The 20,967-nt window shown below is 45.8% G+C and overlaps 1 protein-coding gene across 3 annotated transcripts in view; it reads right to left on the bottom strand.

Annotated features, from left to right (window-relative positions):
- Positions 1–20,967, bottom strand: part of Tmem241 (transmembrane protein 241) — a 143,415-nt gene that overhangs the window by 78,999 nt on the left and 43,449 nt on the right. For all 3 annotated transcript variants that reach the window (XM_028876688.2, XM_037196956.1, XM_028876690.2), the window contains 4 exons: positions 19,487–19,535; positions 17,646–17,691; positions 14,423–14,458; positions 9,118–9,152 (listed from right to left, as the gene is read on the bottom strand). In XM_028876688.2, coding sequence (XP_028732521.1) covers positions 9,118–9,152; positions 14,423–14,458; positions 17,646–17,691; positions 19,487–19,535 — 166 coding nt within the window. The remainder of the gene's footprint in view (positions 1–9,117; positions 9,153–14,422; positions 14,459–17,645; positions 17,692–19,486; positions 19,536–20,967) is intronic.

The raw sequence follows: 20,967 nt of genomic DNA on the forward strand, positions 1-20,967 counted from the left end.
GCTCAGGGGTAGTGTTGCCTAGCACACTCAGGATCTGGGTTCCATCAGCAGGAACATGCACAAACATGCATGCATGCATGCACAAACACATTTCTGAACAAGATTCAGTGAGCTGCTACACTTCTGGGAAGCCCCCTAAGTGATTTCAAATGATTCAGTTAAAAGTTCCAAATTCTGTATCTCTGACAGTTTGGATGTTTTAAAGTTGAGATCAACCTCCACTTATGCCCATGTGTGTCTAAGAAAAGAGTTTCAAGGTTTGTTTTCGTGCAGCCCATCTAAGGTGACGCGTTCTTGGTTTGGGTCACTGTTGCACGGAACCTCTCTACCTTCCAGGTGGAACCCATGTTAGTGACGGCTCAGCCCTCCAGCTGCTGCATCTGAGATCCTGCTACTGCCCCCCCCAAGAATAAAGTAACAACGGTGACCAGTTAGCGAGGGCACGCTTTGTGCAAAGGCCTGTGTGAACTGTGGTGACTTTATCTCTTGCTCTGAGAGGTTCTGTTACCCACTCCAAGTGGAGCTCAGAGAAGAGCCGAGGCTACAACTGTGGAACTGTGGAACTGTGGGGCCAGAACACGCAGGCAGGCCAGGCCAGGCCTCAGATCTTCCCTTCAGCAGCAGCAGCCCACACAAGGGAGAGGACAAGAGGAAAAGACCCTGCCTCTATCCACCCCTTTCAGAACTTGAGTGAGGTTCTTTTTTGCAGAGAACTGACAACCAAGATACCCTGGGACTGTGGACTGCAGAGCGGCCGAAGCCCCTGCTCAGGCATGCGGATGGGACATGGTGGAGAATTTGCTCTGTCTCTTCTGCAGCTGCTGCCTCCTGGCCTTTGCCGATCTCCCAGGTGAGAAGAGCTGCAGTGCAGCCAGGGAAGAACGAGGAATGGCGGAGAGGGACCAGTTAAATCCAGGGCCCTGAGACCCCTCTGGATGCGCCTCCTCTTGACATCCCATCTTTCATCATAAATGTTCCAGCGGGGTAAGTCAGTGAGAGTACAGGTGATATTTACAGTCTAGCCCCGGCTCTGGAGGGAGTCTACATAACACCAGGGCGGTCAGGGCAGATGAGGGGGGTAACAGGAGGAACGGTCAGGGCAGATGAGGGGGTAACAAGAGGACGGTCAGGGGAGGTAACAGGGGGGCGGTCAGGGCAGATGAGGGGGGTAACAAGAGGACAGTCAGGGCAGATGAGGGGGGAGAATGAAGAACAAATCTGTCCTAAGAACCTGCCAGCTAGATGACAATCACTGCCCAGACGACAAGCACCAGTCCGGTAAGGAGGGAGAAAAGCAACCATAGGATAAACGACCAGCCTGCCTCCATCCTGTTTCCACCCCGGCTCCTGCCTGCACACCTACCTCATCTGCACAGCACCTAGACCGTCAGATCCTGTGAGCAGGGCCTCCATCTCACACACCCTGCCGCCTCTCTAAGTCAGCCTCACAGTGACACCTTAGCAAGCGCTACTGCAAGACGGGGTGCTTCTTGGTAGGCCAGGAATGTTCTAGACTGGACTATGTGACCCTCGATTTCCAGCTGACTCTAATGCTCCCCTGTTGGTTTCCTCACAAGCTTTTTCATTTTTTTTTTTTATACAACGTATTCTGATCGTGGATTTCCCTCCCTCATCTCCCAGATCCTCCCAGATCATCTAACTCCACTTCTCTCTCTGTCTAGAAAACAAACAGGCAAATTAAATAAACAAACAAGCAAATAGAACTAAAAAAAAAAAAGACAAAGAAAAAGCACAGGCAACACACACACACACACACAGAGAGAGAGAGAGAGAGAGAGAGAGAGAGAGAGAGAGAGAGAAAGAGAGAGTTAGTTAGTTCCAGGACAATTAGGACTATGCAGATGGCCTCAAACTCATGAGACCCATCTGCCTCTACCTCCCTAGCTCTGATCAATGGCGGCGGCGGCGGCGGCGGCGGCGGCAAAACTGGCAGAAGGGAGTTTTAAACAGAGGAAGCCTGTCTGCCGTGACCGCACAGGTCAGCGACAGTACTGTAAACTCCGCATGAGGCTGCGAGTGTAGCCCACTCCTCCCCCAGGAGTGCTCAGTCCAGCAGCCTGAGAGTGTGAGAGGCACTGGGGGCTAACGATCAGCAGGTAAGCACCTGCTCTCCGGGGACTCCCAGCACTCACATCACTCGGCTCACCACCGCTGTATCTGGATCAGGGGCTCTAATGCCCTCTTGTGGCCTCAGTAGGTATGTGCAACCATGTGGTGCAGCACACTCATAAACTCAGGCACATACACATAAAATAATAATAATTTTTAAAAAATGTAAAAGACAAGTGAAGATGCTCACAAAACAGCACTCTGTGCTACTCTGTGCTGAGTTACAGGGCACAGGCATCTAAAAAGTGGCTGGGGACTGACTCATGCTGACGGCAGCCGCATGAGGCTTCCGCAGTCAAGTGGGAGTATCCCGCACGGCTAAGGTCCAGTTGGCATTCTGCTGAACAGAGGACATGAACCCCGCTTCTCTGAAGGTTACAGAGCACAAAACTGCAACAGTGACGTAGCAAGCCTCATGACCCTTAACATTAGGTGAAGCATGAGGCAAACTTCCTCTCTCCCCATCTCAGCCCTGGAACTGGCAGGGAACGGGTGGGGGTCACCTCTAAGGAGTGGCTAGTGCTGCTGCTTTATCTCAACAATGGCATCCATGAGCCAAGGGCATCGGTGGCTCATTCCTGACATCTCCCTGCTCTTCTGGTTGCTTTAAGCCCACAGAAGATGACTCCATCAGAATACAAAGTGCAAACTTTCAGACATGGGAAGAATTTCTCTACTCCTGGTCAAAAGGCTGAAAGAAAAAGGAGGGGGGGGTCTTCCCAATTATGGTTCTAAGATGCTTGAACCCTGTCAGTAACTTGTGAGGTTAAAGGCTAGAAGAACAGGTTGGCTCCATCTCCCCAGCCTCAGAAGAAACTTAGGTCATCTTCAAACCCTTCAGAGATCTACAGAATGTGGCATTTAAAATGTTTTAATAACTTAGAATTTTTTCCCTTTTTTTATGATTATGAGACATATCGGCTTCTGGCAGCACCAATCTACTTCAGAGAAGATATGGGCATTAAAGAAAATGCATATGGAGTTAACTTTCATTGTGGCAAAAGTTAGCCACTGGACAACGAAGTGTCCTGGCATTGACTGCTAACAGTATGCTGTCCAAAATGGACAGACAGGACACGAAACAAAGAACTACCAATCCTTGCCAAGACACGTGTGGTTGTGGCTTTAGCAACAGGCATCCTCTGAGGCCAGGACAATATGGCACCATCGCTGAAGTGGCTTTGCAATCCAGAAAAGGTACAGAGCCCCTTTCTTCAAAGGCAGCTGAAAAGGCAGTGGACCGATGGCTTCTGGTGTGCAGTGGAACAGTAGCTGAAACAGTTATTCTTTTTTTTAATTTTTTAATCTATTTTTTAAATTACACTCATGATATTCATTACTTACACTCATGATATTAATAACATTCGTGGTATTCATAGATTACATTAGCAGTATTCATTCAATTATATATATATATATATTTTAAATGTAGGGGGTAGGAGGTCTTAAATATAGGCTTACAGCACAATGGGAGGACCCCAGAGGGCAGAAGTTCGCTACTGATGCTTTACAATCTTCCATCTAAGCTGTTAACACCCATTATTCAGGATACACAGACAAGGAACTTCCCTTAAGCATTCAGGAGGGTGGAACCTGGCAGGGAATTAGCATTGGGAGGATATCAAGGTCAAGGTCCACAAGCAAGGCAACAGTTACCCAAAATGGGGGCCAGGGCCCTGCAGGTCCCCCTTTTATTAAAGAATGAGCTTCTGATTTGGGTTGCGTGGGACGTCAGCAGGTCACCTTACCCGTCATGGAGATGCCTGTCCAGGCCACACAGGTGCTCTGTCTTAGGTTGGTGAGTGCCCCCAGACATTACCCGTCTCTGAATACTCATTATCATACCGGCTCAATCGTGTGTGAGCTGCATGGTTATTGCTGCCAAAGATCTCAAAGTGGCACTGGGCTTGCAATCTGTGTGTTCGATACAGAAAAGACCAACAGAGGTCCTATCTCACCCATAGCCAGTAGGCTAAAGGCAACTGAGCCATTCCCTTCCTTATCGAGCCATAGTATACGTTGGAGTCCTTGTAAGATGGTATCCCAAAAGCAACTGGAACTTGAGTTTATAAATTTATAATTGAAACAAGTTATTCTTGAAAGAGTAACTAGGCTGGCAGAGTCTAACCTCTCAATGGTAGACTGGCATTTAATAAAAGAGATGGAGCCATCCACAAACTGAGAAGAATGGGATGCAGGGAAGAACGGGATGCTGAGATGAAGCCACCCACAAGCCAAGAAGATAGGCAGCCAAATTCCAAAAAAACACTAGCAATTTCCAGAATTTAAAATCCTGAATCATGACAGGACACTGGTAGAATTCAGGTTTATCTGGTACACGGACTACTCTCACCGAATATGAGGTCGAACTGTAGGCCTGTGTACATCCTACTTCACAAATGAGTCTGTCAGATGCACTAAGCCTATAGGCTAAAAATGATGCTCCAATGTTGAGGAGAAACCTCAGGTGACTGTCCAGGCATCTGGCTGTTTCTGTCAACTCATATTTTTTTGGAAGTTGTTTGTTTGCACTTCCTGTTTTATTAGGTATTATTATTTCCTTCTTGGGTCTCTGAGGGAGTTGAAGATTAGATAGTTGTAGTTACAGTTTTCCTTGTTAAGAAATTTCAGAAAAGAAACTCACTGAGGAGGTATAAAATATAAATGTTTGAAAGACATCATAGGATAGTTTTCTGTTGGTAATATAAGTTAGGATAGAAAGTGAATTAGTTACATTTTGGACTCACCAAAATAGAATAGATAATGGAATATTTTCTCTGAATTTGTCAAATGCAAATGGACTAGACATTGTTGATGTATTTATTGCCTAGATATATTGTACATAGTTATTGTACTTACTGTATATAGTTTTTCTTATATTAGTTTTAACTTTTTTATTCTTTTTTATTTTTATTAGACAAAAAAGGGGAAATGTGGTGATATTTTATTTGTATATTAATAAATAATGTTTGCCTGGAGATCAGAGGTCATAGCCAGCCATAACAGAAAAGTCAGGCAGTGGTAGCACACTCCCTTAATCCAATTACATGTTAGGCAGGGTCTCTGTGTTCAAGGACACACTAGAGAACAGCCAAACGTGGTAACACATGCCTTTAATCCCAGTGCCAACCATAGAGACCTGGAGATCTGTACAGACGGGCAGTGACAAGGAAGTGAGGTAGCTGGGCTAAGAGCCAACAAGAGGGCAGACAGGAAGTAGCTCTCTTAGGAAGCTACAACAGTGTGGTGAATTAAAGCTAGCTGGTGTCTCTCACTATTTCCCTGATTTCTAAGGCTTTCACCCCTATATTTGGCTCTGTGTTTCTTATTTAAAAGACAGTTTAGAAATTCATCTACAGACACCTTTATATTACTCAATATACAAGGAAGGCAGTATGGTTTACCATGTCCCTGCTCAAGAACTAGATCGTGAACTTACTTCTAGCACACAGTGAAGGATCCAGCGTCTTCAGAAATGCTGAAACACTTACTTATCACCCCGCACCTACTTTTGTCAGGGGTTCTGCAGGGTCTGACTATGATGCTCAGACATCCAGACTTTGGAAATTTGGGGTCTTTCAATTCCTAGAGAGCCTCAGCTGTTAGAGCAAGGGAGGTTAAGGCCATCCTTGACATAAGAGGCCAATCATCAGCTCTGCAAAAATCCTTCTCATGAACTAAATTTCCTACACCCAGCCTCTTCCATGACTACTTTGGTTAATGTGAAGTCACAGATGGACTCATATGACAGGCTTACAGGTGTCACACATGTCTCTACAATGCCAAGATTCTATTCTGGACCAAGCCTCATCACCATGCAATGGTTTAAAGTCTGAAGAGCCAGCAGGAAGAGAGTAGCAGGGGCGGGGTGGTGGTTCTCTCTCTCTCTCTCTCTCTCTCTCTCTCTCTCTCTCTCTCTCGTTCTAGGGATTGAACCTCAAAGCTCACACATGCTAAGCAAGTGTCTACACTTCCAAGCTCCCAAAAGCATAATCTGAAGGATAATTACTTCTTTTTCAGTGTGACCACACTCCAAATCAGTTCTCAAATTAGAGTTTTCTTTTTTGCCTCTGACACACTTTCTGATTGAGATATAATTCATATCATAAATTCATCCTTTGAAAACGTACACTTTCTGGGTTTCAGCATAGCCACAGCTGTGTACTCAACACTACTATCTAATAATAGAGTATCTGCAGAGCCTGAAAAGAGAAACTGATGCTCATTTAAGACAATTCTTCTGTGCAAGCCATTCTATACTCTCAGGCTGCTGACCCAGACAGCAGCTATCCCTCCAAGGTATTTTTGTATTGACCTGAAAACTAGGCGGTAGCTCAGGGTAAAAGGTTGGATCGGTGGCCAGAACAGATAAACTATCACCAGCATCCACTTTTGAGAGCTGGAGGGGAAAACACCAGAACAAAAGCAGCTGCAGGAGGCAAGTCCCGGTGTCCTAGAAATGCATTCACTTCCATGAGGAGCCCCAGGAAAGCAGAAATGAAAAAGGACTGGACCACGAGGTCAGGTGCCCTCAACTCCAGGCTCCCGCTCCTGCACACCTGCTCAGCCTCATCTTGCTCACGGCAAGATGCTTACTTCTGGCTTACTTCTCTGAGCTTCAGCTCTCCCACGTGAAAAATTTGGTAGCACCTGGGATTACTGTTAAAATGCCTTCCAGCTCTGATGGTGGTGTGACATATTTAAAAGCAAATCTCTTAGCTGAAGGACAAACAGGTCTTGATGGATTGGAAACACCACACACACAGAGAGAGAGAGAGAGAGAGAGAGAGAGAGAGAGAGAGAGAGAGTCAAATCCACTGAGACTAATTCAGGAAGTAAATAAATGGGGAGGCCAAGGGAACCCACAAGTAGAACTTTCCATTTAAGGGCAAGAGGCGCCTTAAACACCTGTAAGGCCCAAAGCATGAAGAGGTGTGGTGGGAAGACAGACGACAAGCAAGACAGACAAACAGGAAGCGTTTAGTGCTGACAGTCGTGTAGTGTGCCTTCAATACGTGGCAATGGTGAGGACATTCAGCCATGTCCTAGGTGGTGTTACCATTGCTGATAAAACACCACGACCCAAAGCAAGTCCTCTGCAAAACTCACGCTCAAGTCTAATCGACCTTGTGAAGTGAAAGGAAGATTTAAAAAGAAAAACAAAAGAGGTGATGAGAAGTGGGGTCTTTGAGAGATGAATTAGGATTAAATGAGGTAAAAGGCCACCACCCACCCACAATTTAGTTAGTTGTTTATATGTGTATTTGTTTCCTTCCTTCCTTTTTAAAAGTTTTTTCAAGACAGGGTTCCTCTATGTAGCCCAGGCTGGCCTTGAACTCACAAAGATCCGCCTGCCTCTGCCGAGTGCTGAGATTCAAAATGTGTGCCACCACCGCCTGGCTGAAATGCAGATATTCTGAAGTGACATGATTTTAACATGATTTCTTATCGTACATGGGTGTGGAGACTTAGTGAACCTCTTCACTTGTTCCTCTTCCCAATACGGTTATACCCATTAAACCCTTTCTCGGCTTTTCACTGTGCTCATCATCTTCTTGAGTAGTTGACTGGGGGCTGAGCCTAGCCTGTTGGGTTGCTAGGGCCCAGGATCTGACCCTGGAAACCCTAATAATCTAACAAGAAAGCCTTACCGGAAGTAGCCTGTGAACCTGGACCAGAACTCGGAACCAAAATAAGGCTCTTGTTCAAAGATAATTTACCCAGGCTAGCAACAGAAAACGGACTAATGTACTTCAAAAACCTTTCAAAGTGAAAAAATAAATAAACTGCATGATAGAACAGAGCATTTAGGGGAATTCCTAAATCTGAAAAACCACCTCAGAGTAACCAAGGCAACAGCAAAGTAAAACTAACTGGAAAACCAACTCTTTATCCAGCATTAAAAAGATTGGGCAGCAACTATGATACGAAATGATGTTAAAATGATGCTGGGGAGCCAGCAGGATGGACTCTACAGATGCACTTGCAGCCAAGTCTGATTATCTGAGTTTGATCCTCAGAACCTACTTACTGAGAACCAACTGCTGCTGAACATGTTCCATGACTTCCACACGCATATTAAAAATGCATGCATGCACGCACACACACACACACACACACACACACACACGCACACGCACACGCGCACACGCACACACACACAAACACACAATAAAAAAAACGATATTAACCAGAAATAGAATGAACGTGAGCTGTTTCACCAAATATCTACAATCAGCACAGAAGAGCAGCTCTGGAGAGCCAGGGAAGTGATCTTAGAAGAGAGAGGAACAAGTGACAGATGAGCCTGTGCCCATGATCTCTCTCTCTCCCTCCATCCCTCTTACACACACACACACACACACACACACACACACACACACACACACACACAAATATTATGTCAAATAGACCGAACTAGAGATCACCATATCAAACAAAACCAGACAGACTCAGAACGATAAATCCCAGGTTTTTCCTCATATGCAGACTCTAGGCTTCATCTGTATAACCTCACACACGGCATGAAACCGTGAAGGGGCAGACTACTGGGAAGAAGACGGAGGAAGAGGCAGAGGGAGGCCATGGGGCAGTAGCAGGGTGAGGTCATGAGTGAAGGACAGTGACGTGTGACTGAAATGTCATAAGAGAGCCTATTATTTTGTAGGCTAATTAAAAATTTCAAAGTTCAAAATATTACAAGGTAATTTTTAAAAATTGGGATAAGAATAAATTCGTGGGCAATAAATCCACAATGGAGTATTTTTCCTCTTCCTGTTTTGCCGTGCTGGGAATGACCCAGTGCCCTGTACGTGCTAGGGAAGTGTTCTACCCCTGAGCAACAGTCTGCTCCCACCAACTGGGAAAGGGCAGCTTCAAATCTACGGCCCATTCCATCCTCATATTCTGTTACACAACATCTTCAGAGATATGACCGGGCTCAGAGTCCTGAGTGAACAGGGATTGAGTGAACACCGGGGCCCTTACCTGTGGGATGAGACGCAAATACCAGGAGTGCCACGCTGGAAAACAAAACAAAACAAAACAACATGAAGTGCAGCGAAGCAGCAAGGAAACCTTCTCCAGCACACCCACACACCCAAAGCTGCATTAAAAACCCATTCCCATCCCATTTTACCAGTTATATAGCCTGAGAGAAAACTGTCTACACTGGACTTTCTGCTTAAACCCAGATCCCATGAGAATGAAAACCTCTCAGAAGGGCTTATGCCTTGGCAAGAGGGCCATGCTTAGGACAAAAAGGGTTTCATGTCCCTCCTTCGTCTATTACTTTCCTTGGCCCTGGTGGGCCCTGTTATAGTGTTCATTCAACGTACAATGGTTATTTGAAAGCTAGACAAAGCAAGTTCCAAATTACAAGTAGGTTGCAATCTAAAAGCTAGCTGTTGAGTGTGAGCTGAGGATATTTTTGTCATAAGATGGCTGTGTAGCTAAGCACTGGGCCGAACTCTGGGAGTCCAGTTGAGGAGAGGGAGGAGGTATTGGACGAGCAAGTAGGGAGGCAGGTTTCAAGATCATGATGGGGAACCCACAGAGACAGCTGACCTGAGCTAGTGGGAGCTCATGGACTCTGGACCGACAGCTGGGGAGCCTGCATGGGACCGACCTAGGCCCTGTGCATGTGGGTGACAGTTGTGTAGCTTGGTCTGTTTGTGGGACTCTGAGCAGTGGAATCAGGACCTGTCCCTGGCACTTAAGCTGGCTTTTGGGAACCTATTTCCCATGCTAGAATGCCTTGCCCAGCCTTGATGCAAGGGGAGGAGCTTAGTCCTGCCTCAATTTGATGTGCCATGCTTTGTTGACGCCCATGGGAGGCCTGCCCCTTTCTGAACAAGAGATGGAAGAGGAGGAGTGGATGAAATGGGAGAGGGGGGTAAGATGGGAAGTAGGGGGAGGGAACGAGAAGAAAGGAGGGAGGGGAAACTGTGGTTGGCATGCAAATAAATGAAAAAAATTAATAAAAAAATGATGAGCTGTATAAAAAGCAGTTAAATTTTCAACTGATTCACAAATCTACTTATCTGCCCACTGCATAGCCGAAAACTACCTAAGCTGATGCTGGATAGAGAGCGAGTGTTGAGGGGTGCAGAGGAGGGTGTCTGTAATGCGGGCCATACTCAGTCTTGGCACTGCATCCTTTCTCTGGAAGTCTCTCCATCTCTGTGTACTCCCGCTGTTCCTGAGCCCAACTGCACAGGGCCGAATCCCACCTTCTGCTGCTGCACTTAGCAAAACTCCAAGTCATCTAGGCAACTGATCTGGTTACAGTGTAGGAATAAAAGTTGCCGTCTAAGCTGGGCGGTGGTGCACCCCTTTAATTCCAGGGCTTCAAGGGCAGAGGTAAGCGGGTCTCTGTGAGTTCAAGGCCAGCCTGGTCTACAGAGTGAGTTCCAGGACAGCCAGAACTGTTACACAGAGAAACCCTGTCTCAAAAAACCAACAACAAAACAAAACTTACTGTCTAAGAGCTGGGTTTACATGTACAGAAAGGCCTGCTCAGGTCTACACCCAGCCTGTATCACAGAACAGCCCAGCATGCTGGCTTATATCAACATCTCCAAGGACAGCATCTGGGCACTTCTGACTTTCCAGACTCTTCCTCTAAAACACAGAGTCAAGCTGAACCCAGGGCTTCATGATGCTAGCCCAGCACCCTGCTGATGAGCAGCATTTTAAGCCCTATCTTGTGCTTTTGGTTTTTTTTAATGGGATGTTCTTAGAACAGCAGAGGTAGGAGGAGAAAAGGCTTATAAGAAAGTGGAAGGGATCAAGCCCTGGGTCCCATTATTCAAAAACCTATAGATTGATAATACAGAATTTATATGTGGACACACACACACACACACACACACACACACACACACACACACACATACACGGCACTCGGTAAATTTCATCAAGGAGGAGATTGTAAAGGTCTGCTCTTCACTGGGTATTACATAGAGCATAATTTGTATATTAGCACATTTTTCTCTTTAGTCTTTGTGATTTCTAATCTTAGAACTCTAAGGGGTTTCAAGTCATATTTTTCTTCAGACATATTCTCACCACAAATACATTTAGAGAGGTGATTGAGTCCATTAGGACCCATACTGAGCATCAACTGTATGCCAGACTGCTTGTGATCCCAAGATGAGTAAAATATGGTTCTGGTCCCCCAGGAGGGCACAAGTAGGGGGTAAGGCTGGGTTTGTGAAATTGCAAATAGGGATTAGAGAGTCAACTCTGGTTTTTTTTTAACCTAATAAGGTAATCCTGGTAGTATTTAAGGTACCATGGCAGGTCCTAGGAGATACTTTGGGATGGAAAAGGGGTCCCATTATCCTGCCATGGAGCAATAACTCCTGAAATTATAATCAAGTGTGTGTGTGTGTGTGTGTGTGTGTGTGTGTGTGTGTGTTACTGCAGATTGAACCTAGTGCCTCACACATACGTGGTAAGTACTCTACTGCTGAGCTGTAACTTAATCCCTATTTTTACTGTTGATTTTTAGAGATAAGGTCTCACTAAATTGCCCAGGCTACCCCTGAACTCACTTTGTAGCCCAGGACAGACTTTGAACTTGGGATTACCCTGTGTCGGTCTCCTCAGTAGCTGACCATGAGCCTGAGCCATTGTGGGCCTGGCCAGGAACTGTTCTAGTATTAGAATGAACAGTAAACGGGACAGAAAGCATCTCAGTGCTCATAGTAATGTCCCAGGAATATCTAGGGGACAGTGATCTCGAAACAGTGGCCTGCATGCTTTCTGTCTCACTGAGCCACACCCCAGGGGAGACCTGTCCTTTTCCCATTGACAGACTTGTGCATAATCTCACCTGGAGAACAAAGAAGTAGAGAATGTGTTAGCAACATCATAATGATAAATGTTATTATATACACTGTGGGGACTCGAGATCAGAAAGAATTTGCAATACAAGGATCTTTCATCTATTACCTAAATTCTCCAAAATGCGGGTAGAAGGCACATCTGTCCTTAGAAGTTTCAGTTATTTTTCAGCCCTCTAGTCAACCTTTCCCTCTACTGTGGCCGTATTCATCTATCTGAAATGCAAAAATGGGTTGCTCTCTTCTTATTCCTACACTGCACTTTCTCAGGGGAAGAGCCACGTTTTATTTACCTCTGGGTCTCATGCACAGCATAAGGCACACAGCAGATGCTCAAACTGGGTCCTGATGCAGGTGCTACCTCTGGGTGTGTTGGGAGTGGGAGAGCAAAGATGTGTGTCGGGAGCAAATGAACTCTCAGTGAAGGGAGAATATCTGCCAAAGACCGAGAACCTTCCACCTAACCCATCTCCCAAATACTGAGAGACCAAAACAAATCTCTACCCTGGCGGGCAGTGCTCCAAGCTGGCCTAGACAGGGACAAACCATAGACTCAGCAGAGTGTGCATTTCTGGACGCTGATTTCCCAGCATCAAGCAGTAGTGACCAGAAGTCATGAAAAAAGGCTCTCAACAGGCAGTGGTGGCCCATGCCTTTTATCCCATTTGTAATAGATCTGGTGCCCTCTTCTAGCCTGCAGGGATGCATGCAGGAAGAACACTGTATACATAATAAATAAATAAATAAATAAATAAATAAATAAATAAATAAATAAATCTTTAACAAAAATCTGAGCAGAGTTGGGGAATTACTGAAGTGTGCCACAGCCACAGCCAGGAAGTCCTTAGTACCAGGGTCATAGGGAGTAAATGTCCCCACACCCGATGGAGGGCAAAGGACAGAGTAAGGAGCTGAGGACCACAGAGGCTCATTTCCCACGTTGCTATATCTTCTGTGCAGAGCTACTTACTGTGACCCCACACCTGAGAAATACTTTTCTTTTCAGTGCTAGGAATTAAACCCAAAGCCTAGTGCATGCTGGGTATTTTACCATTGAACTCTAGCCCTGAGGAACATTTTGAAATACCAAGAACCACTGGCAGTTTTTTTGGAAAAGTATCTTATGACTGGGGCTTTTTTTTTTTTTTTTTTGGCTGAGTGTAAAGGTAGCAAACCGTCTGCTTGGAGTGAATTTTACATTCCATACAGGGCTGGAGAGCTGGCTCAGTGGTTAGTGTGTGCTGCTCTTGTACAAGACCCGAGTTCAATTCCTAGCACCCACATCTGGAGGCTCACAAACATCTGTAACTCTAACTCGAGAAGATCGTGCGTCCTCCTCTGGCCTCTGCTAGTACGTGTTCTCATACAAACACATACAACCTAGTTAAAAATCAAAATGCTAACGGGTGTCTCAATAACTCTGGGCTGAGTACAGCAGGGTCTCTCTCTGAAACGAAGCTGTGGGGATGTTCGTCTTCAGTAACTCCGTCAGAAGTCGGCACCAAGTGCTCAGGTACGGCCAACCCGGTCCTCTCACCGCAAGTCTGCACGCGAGGCACACTCAGATCCTCAGCGGCAAGTCTCACCTTCTCAGGCAAGTCTCTGCATCGGATCGCCTAAGGCGTTAAAGCCTAAGAACCATCCTGAGAGACAGCAGGTGACCCATCCCCTGCTGGCTGGGGTGAGGGTACACAGGAGTCCACATTCCACACAGCAGGGTGACCCATCCCCTGCTGGCTGGGGTGAGGGCACACAGGAGTCCATATGCCTTACTTAAAAGGTTACAGGTTAAGCTTCAGACCTGACTAACCACCTTAACAAATACACCATGAAAACAGCCTAAAGTCTAGATCAAAATTTAGAATCCTGAGAGTATTGGAAGCCCCACATCAGAGGGATCTGGCATCTAGCTCTCTGCTCTGTACCCTGGTCTCTCTCTCTCTGTCTCTCTCTCTGTCTCTCTGTCTGTCTCTCTGTCTGTCTCTCTGTCTGTCTCTCTGTCTGTCTCTCTGTCTGTCTGTCTCTCTCTCTCTCTCTCTCTCTCTGTGTGTGTGTGTGTGTGTGTGTGTGTGTGTGTGTGTGTGTGTGTTAAAAAGACAGGAGCCAAGACAGGAGCCGATCTCAGGACCACTTGTATAAGGGACGTACAAGTCTAGAAGCTTGTACAGGTTGTACAGGATGCAGTCTAGAAGCAAAGGTGTGGGTACCCAGAAGGAAGGGTGGGACCCTCTGGAGCTCAAGGCCAGAGAGGCTCCTCTTGTCTGGGCTAAGGACAGGTCAACCATGTGGATTCTTCAGAGTGTGATCCACTCACAAAGTTTAAACTTGCTTTCCTAGCAGGCCAACTTGTTTCAAATTCTCTAATCAAAATATCATTAGAAAATTAAAAACTCATCTCTAAGTAAGATACACAGTATTCTTGAAAAATGTAAATTCTGTCTTACCTGAATATATAGTTTAAATACTGCTGGTCAATGTCACTGAGAAATTAGAAAGAGAAAAAGGTAAGATTCATAAAACAATGGGAAGAATTTTTAAATCTATAAATGGTCATTATACTCTATTAATAAATTCTACCCCCAAGTTACTGATTTCATAAATTATCAAAGGAGAAGGAGCACTTCATATTCGAGATCAATTCTTGTCATTTGACCTGAAATAACTTCTTAAATTTCACACAACTCATTGAACATGGAGAGCTGGTGCCTACGTGGAGACCTCACCTCGTGTTCTAGTCTCTTTGGTGCAAGAAGGGACTCGCCAAACTATGGAGACAGAAATATGGATACCAACCCAGCCACAAAACTTTGGGCCTACATCTGTCCTGCCTTTAAAATATGCTAGAGCAATCAATGGTGGCACAGAGCTTGTGGGAACAGCCAACCAATGTCGGGTTTGACTTAAGGTCCACTCCACAAAAGGGAACCAAACCCAACACTGCTGGGGTAACCAAGAACCAGAGACTAGACAGTCCAAGGTAAACAAATACCTAGGGTAAAACCAAACACTACTGGTCAATAGGTAGGTAGGAAGGAAGGAAGGAAGGAAGGAAGGAAGGAAGGAGGAAAGAAGGAAAGAAAGAAAGAAAGAAAGAAAGAGAAAGAAAGAAAGAAAGAAAGAAAGAAAGAAAGAAAGAAAGAAAGAAAGAAAGAAAGAAAGAAAGAGAGAAAGAAAGAAAACTGATTCCTGGTGATACTCTGCTATACTCATGAATCGATGCCTTGTCCAGTCATCATTAGAGAGGCTTCCTCCAGCAGCAGATGGGGACAGATACACAGACCCACAGCCAGACATTATGCAGAAAGTGTCTAAATTAGAGGTCTCCATCAAATCCCTCCCCTCAGAGTTCAGGAATTCCATGGAAGAGGCGGCAGAAATACTGTAAGAGCCGGAAGCGATGAAGGAAACCAGGAGAACAAGGCCCTCTTAATCAACTAACAAGGTGCACATGAGCTCACAGAGACTGAGGCAGCAAGCACAGGGCCCACACGGGTCTGCAGCAGGTCCTCTGAGTACATATTATAGCTATTAGCTTGGTATTTTCATGAGACTTCTGACTGTGAGATCAAATAGGTCTTTGATTCTGACTCTTGTGCCTGCTTTTGGGACTTTTTCCCTCCTGTTGGGTTGCTGTTTTGATATGAAAGTTTTACTAATTTTATTAATTTATTGTATTTTATTAATTATATTTTATTTTGTCATGTTTGCTTGTTATCTCTTAGAAGCCTGTTCTTTTCTAATGAGAGAGAGAAAAGGAGTGGATCCAGAGGGGAAGAGTGGAGAAACTATAACCAGGATATAATATATGAGAAAAGAATCTCATACAATCTTTCAATGAAAGAAAAAAAGAAGGGAGGGAGGGAGGGAAAGAGGAGGGAGGAAGGAAGGAAGGAAGGGAAGGAAGGAAGAGAGAGGAAGGAAGGAAGGAAGGAAGGAAGGAAGGAAGGAAGGAAGGAAGGAAGAAAATTAGATTACTGACATGATAAAACCGAAAAACAAACAAACAAACCCACAGACAAAACACCCAACTCATTTCAGAATCAAACAAAAAAAAATATCCTTATTTCAAGTTAGCTATCCAAGTAAGTAAAGAAGAAAGCAGCCCCCTCAAACTAGACGTCAGGTCAAAATGGCGGAGCCCACCGCAGCAGCGGACACGCAGGTGACGGTCAAAGAGGCAGGAAATGCGGGTGGCCCCCCCCTTCTGAACAGTGGCCAGTTAGTGCTAACACACATCTCACCGGGCCAGCAGTTAGCGCTAACACACACCTCGCCGGGCCAGCAGTTAGCGCTAACACACACCTCACCGGGCCAGCGGTTAGCGCTAACACACACCTCACCTGCTCACCGGGCCAGCGGTTAGCGCTAACACACACCTCACCGGGCCAGCGGTTAGCGCTAACACACACCTCACCGGGCCAGCGGTTAGTGCTAACACACACCTCACCGGGCCAGCGGTTAGCGCTAACACACACCTCACCGGGCCAGCGGTTAGTGCTAACACACACCTCACCGGGCCAGCGGCTTCCCACCTACGCGTTGGCTACTTTCAAAGGACTGTCAGCTATCAGCTCTACTGACTGTCTTGTTCCACGGGATGCACTGGCTTCCAGGGCTGGCATCCTCAGCAGACACAAATCCTGGGCCAGTGAGGCGGCTCAGCTGGTATTGCTATTCTGAGGCCCTCAGTTTGCTCTCTAGGAACTGACTCCCCAAAGCTGTCTTCTCACCTACATACAAACCACGGCATGAGCACGCTTCACATATGCATACCATACACACAATAAGGTTTCTCTTTTAAATCAAGAATATGCAAATCAAAATTCAGCTAAAACCTTCTATCTCGGTGTATGCTCCAACTCCACGTGGTACACACTTAAACTGTAAGGACCATGTGCTATTCATCCCACCTCAAGTTTAAGTGGGCATCGTGCACTCTGATGTGGCTTTGTTCTTTTCTGAGACATGGTTTCTCTCTGGAGCCTAGTCCAGCCTTGAGCTCTAGATCCTCCTGCCAAAGAGGAATCCACAGGTATTCACAACCACACCTGGCTCTGCTGGCTTCTGGGTGCAAAAATACTTCATTTAAAGAAGAAAAGGCAATCCAAGAAGTACAAGTCACGGGGACAAGGCCTTGTCTTGGGAGTCATCCCCTCTGGGCCTCCAGACATGCCCACACCCGCAGGCCAGCTGGTCGGTCTCAAGCCCCAGCTCAGTGGAGACAAGAATTCTTTCCTTTCCTTTTTTCTTTAATTTTAATTTTTTTTAATTTTACATTCACCAAGGCTGTTTCATTGGCTACCTATAACAAAGACTGGGAACTGGGGAGACTTCCAGATATAAACGGAGTCAAATTTTAGGGCCGGTGAAAACAAGAACGCAGAAGTTGCCCTTCTGAGCCAGATGCAGTCAAGTACACCCTGAACAACTAGAAGTATGGGCATTTCATTAAATTTTCACCCAAATGGCCCTGCCTGAAGGGGGAGCTGCCTCGCCTCTGCACACATGGCTAAAGGTAGTTGACAAGAGGTAAGTGGCCCAATTAGCAACAAGAGGGATGGCTTTGGGCCATCTGCCCTCCTAGCTGCAATGGCTTACAGGGAAGACTGCATCACACGCAGGTCTCATCTCTTTAGCCAGCCAGCTCCCCAATCGTTAAGAGCTTACCTTAACACGCTGGGCTTCTGGGATTTCCGAAGTATTTTGTAAGCCCCTAGATATGAAAGGACACGAGTCATTGGCACTTTCTGTTTAAAGAGCTGCCTACACTTTCAGAAAAGCAGAAAAATCCACAGGGAAAAGGCAGCTGGGCCCCAGACCCTGAAAGAGTGCTGGCCCCTTTATCCCTATTTTGTTAATCCAAAGATGAGGAGAAAGACCACTGACCCAAAGCATCATGGCCAAATTAATTAAAGCGGGCTGCCTCCCCCTCAGGAGGGGTTTGAGAGGTCAGTACTGGACATGAGGAAGACAAGTTTTTATAGCTCAGTGGTAGGAAGTTTCTAAATGGGGGATTTGGTGGGCAAAGTAGGCGGGGTTACAGGAGCAGAACATGAGAACAACAAGTTAGTCATAACACCTTCTGAGACAAGGACATAGTGCATGGGTGGTCATAACCACAGGTCGTCATAACAACCCTTTTGAAACAAAGGTAGGGTTGCAAGATGGTTAACTTTTTGAAACAAAGACATAGTTGCCATTCCTGGAACAGGCAGTAGAGAACCTGTTGTAGTTAAGGTCACAAGTGGTGCTTGAGAAACAGGTTTGATCATAAACAGGAATGAGCCTAGTTGTCTTTACTAGAAGATGCTTTTAAGCCTTTGATGGAGGCAGGTTGGTTCTTCAGTTTCACAGGGAAAGGCCCGGAAGGGGCGCTGGCCTTCTCCCTGTCTCACACCACTGACAGGAGGGAGCGAACGGGGACTTCGGCCTGCAAATCCCGAGATAACATCAGGCACTTCAGTCACTGGCAGGAAGCACTTGGCCACGAGTGACCAGATGGTACTGTTAACAGCACAGTTTCATTTCCTTCCCATGATGCATGTGGAGAAGGGAAACCCTGAGGTTTCTGATTGCAACAAAGTCAAATAAGAAATACTGAACTCGCTGGGCGGTGGTGGTGCACGCCTTTAATCCCAGCACTCGGGAGGCAGAGCCAGGCGGATCTCTGTGAGTTCGAGGCCAGCCTGGACTACCAAGTGAGTTCCAGGAAAGGCACAAAGCTACACAGAGAAACCCTGTCTCGAAAAACCAAAAAAAAAAGAAAAAAGAAATACTGAACTCAGGATCTGAAGTAAAATCAGATTGTTTTTTAATTTCACGCTTTGGTTTTTTTGTTTGCTACTGGAAGAATTTTAGACATGACATTCTGAATGTCTCTCAGGAAGCCTCTATGTCCAGAAATGAGCTCCAGGTGGACTATACAGAAGGATTAACAATGGTTTGGATAAAGCAGGCATTCTTCCTAACCTTGTGAACAGGTTTTCCATCCCCAAAAGGAACCTTTCCTTAACTCGGCATCGTCTGCCCGAGCCAGCACTTTCTTTCCGCTACGCTCTACCTCCCGGTGTCTCTGCTGTTCTCTCCTGCTCTCCCGAGTCTCTAGCCTGGCCATGTCCAGCCTGCTTTCCTTTCTCGCTGCTCTGGGCTCTCCCAGATGCCTCTGGATATTGTCTCTTCCTTGCCCATAATGAAAAGCTTGCCCCTACGGAGTCATTTCTTTACGGAGCCCCTCGAATACATGGAGTCCACATTCTTATGGAAGAGCAACTAACATTACAAGCAAAACCCAAACCAAGGAGAGTTTGGGCACAAAGAAGAAATTATGTTGAAAATGGAAATATCTGAGGAAAAGTCCAAAGTAGAAAAAAAAAACTGGAAAATGTCCATTTAAACTTGAACCTTAATATCTTAATTTCCCTATTGCGTAGAGTCACTAAAAAATGGCTGCAGAGTGAGAGCTTTAGAACAGTCCTCGATTATTTAAGGAAAACACTTTCAGAACTTACCTACACAAAATAAGTGAATTACAGCCCAAAAATAGCCATCTGGATCAAACTGTAACACAGAATTAAAAAAGAAAGGAAAAGCTAAATTACAGACAAACAGAAATTTGTACAGCAATCAGAAACCCATTGAACACACGAGCCAAAGGCTCCAGAGAAGCTCTTCAGGGCCTAGAATCAGTTCATTTCCCCAGACATCTTCCTGGGTTCTCCAGTGTGCCCTCTGCCCTCCCCAATGTGTTCAACTATAAACTCATGACATCCAAACACCTGTATGATTGCTGTGGTAAGGAATGGGATTTCTCTCTAGGTGGAAACATGCCATTGTCTCCTCCCTTAAGAGATAATCTTGTCGGGTGGGTCCAAGACCTGGCAGGGAACTATCCACAGAAATGCAGGATCACTCCAGGAAAGCTGGCTCGCCTTAAAACACACTAAAGAGACAAATGGAATAAGTCTCCTTTTAATGAGATACTGACTTTACTTCCCAGAATTCTCACTCCCAGCACAGTCCCTACTGTAGTAATGGGGTTCAGCTGTGTCCACCTTTCTAACTCAGAAAGATGTTGTGGTGGTTTGAATGTAATTGGCCCCCATAAGCTCACAGAGAGTGGCACTATTAGGAGGTGTGGCCTTGTTGGAGTAGGTGTGGCCTTGGAGGAGGTGTGCCACTATGGGAGCGGTCTTTGAGTTCTCCTATGCTCAAGCTACTCCCAATGTCAGAGACCATTCCTGTCACCTGTAAAATGTCTACCTACGCTCCGCCATGTCCCACCATAATGGACTGACCTCTGAACTGTAAGCGAGCCACCCTAATTAATGTTTTTCTTTTTAGAGTTGCTGTGGTCTTGGTGTCTCTTCACAGCAATAGAAACCCTAAGTAAGACAGATGCAAATTTTTTTCTTTTTCTATCTTTCTTCCAGATGTTGGCCAGAACTTATACATGCTTTTTCTGACACTTTGGTTTTCTAATTCTTTCTTTAACGGACTGCTCCTCCTCAACCATGGTGGCTGCCTGCCACCCTGTGGCTGACCTCCACACCAGCCAGCTTAACTTAAATAAAAGGCATGGCTCCCTGCCCCTCTTCAATCCAGTATTCTCTCCAGCTGCTGAGATTTATAGCTTAACTCTAATAAAGTTGCCCTCCAGTTTCTGTTTGAGTTCATTCCTAATGTTTTTTATTAATAAGGCTAAGAACCCCAAAGGGAAACCCTGATTCCCCGAGTACCATCTGGTGACCATGAAGGGACTCCCCGAAACTCAGCGACCAGACAAGCACATCTTCAGTCACATTGACAGATTCCCAACCTGGAGAACAAGGACATCCTGCATCTTCCCAAGCCTGAATGCTTCCCCTTCAGCTCGGCCAAGGAGACCCCGTCCTCCCATGTATTTACTAATTTCCTTTGGCAACAGAACCCAGGGCATCATTCCACATGGTCGGCAAGCAGTCTCACTGCCCCACCTCACCGACTCCTTTTT

This window comes from Peromyscus leucopus, chromosome 19 (genome assembly GCF_004664715.2).
Source record: "Peromyscus leucopus breed LL Stock chromosome 19, UCI_PerLeu_2.1, whole genome shotgun sequence".
Lineage (NCBI taxonomy): Eukaryota > Metazoa > Chordata > Mammalia > Rodentia > Cricetidae > Peromyscus > Peromyscus leucopus.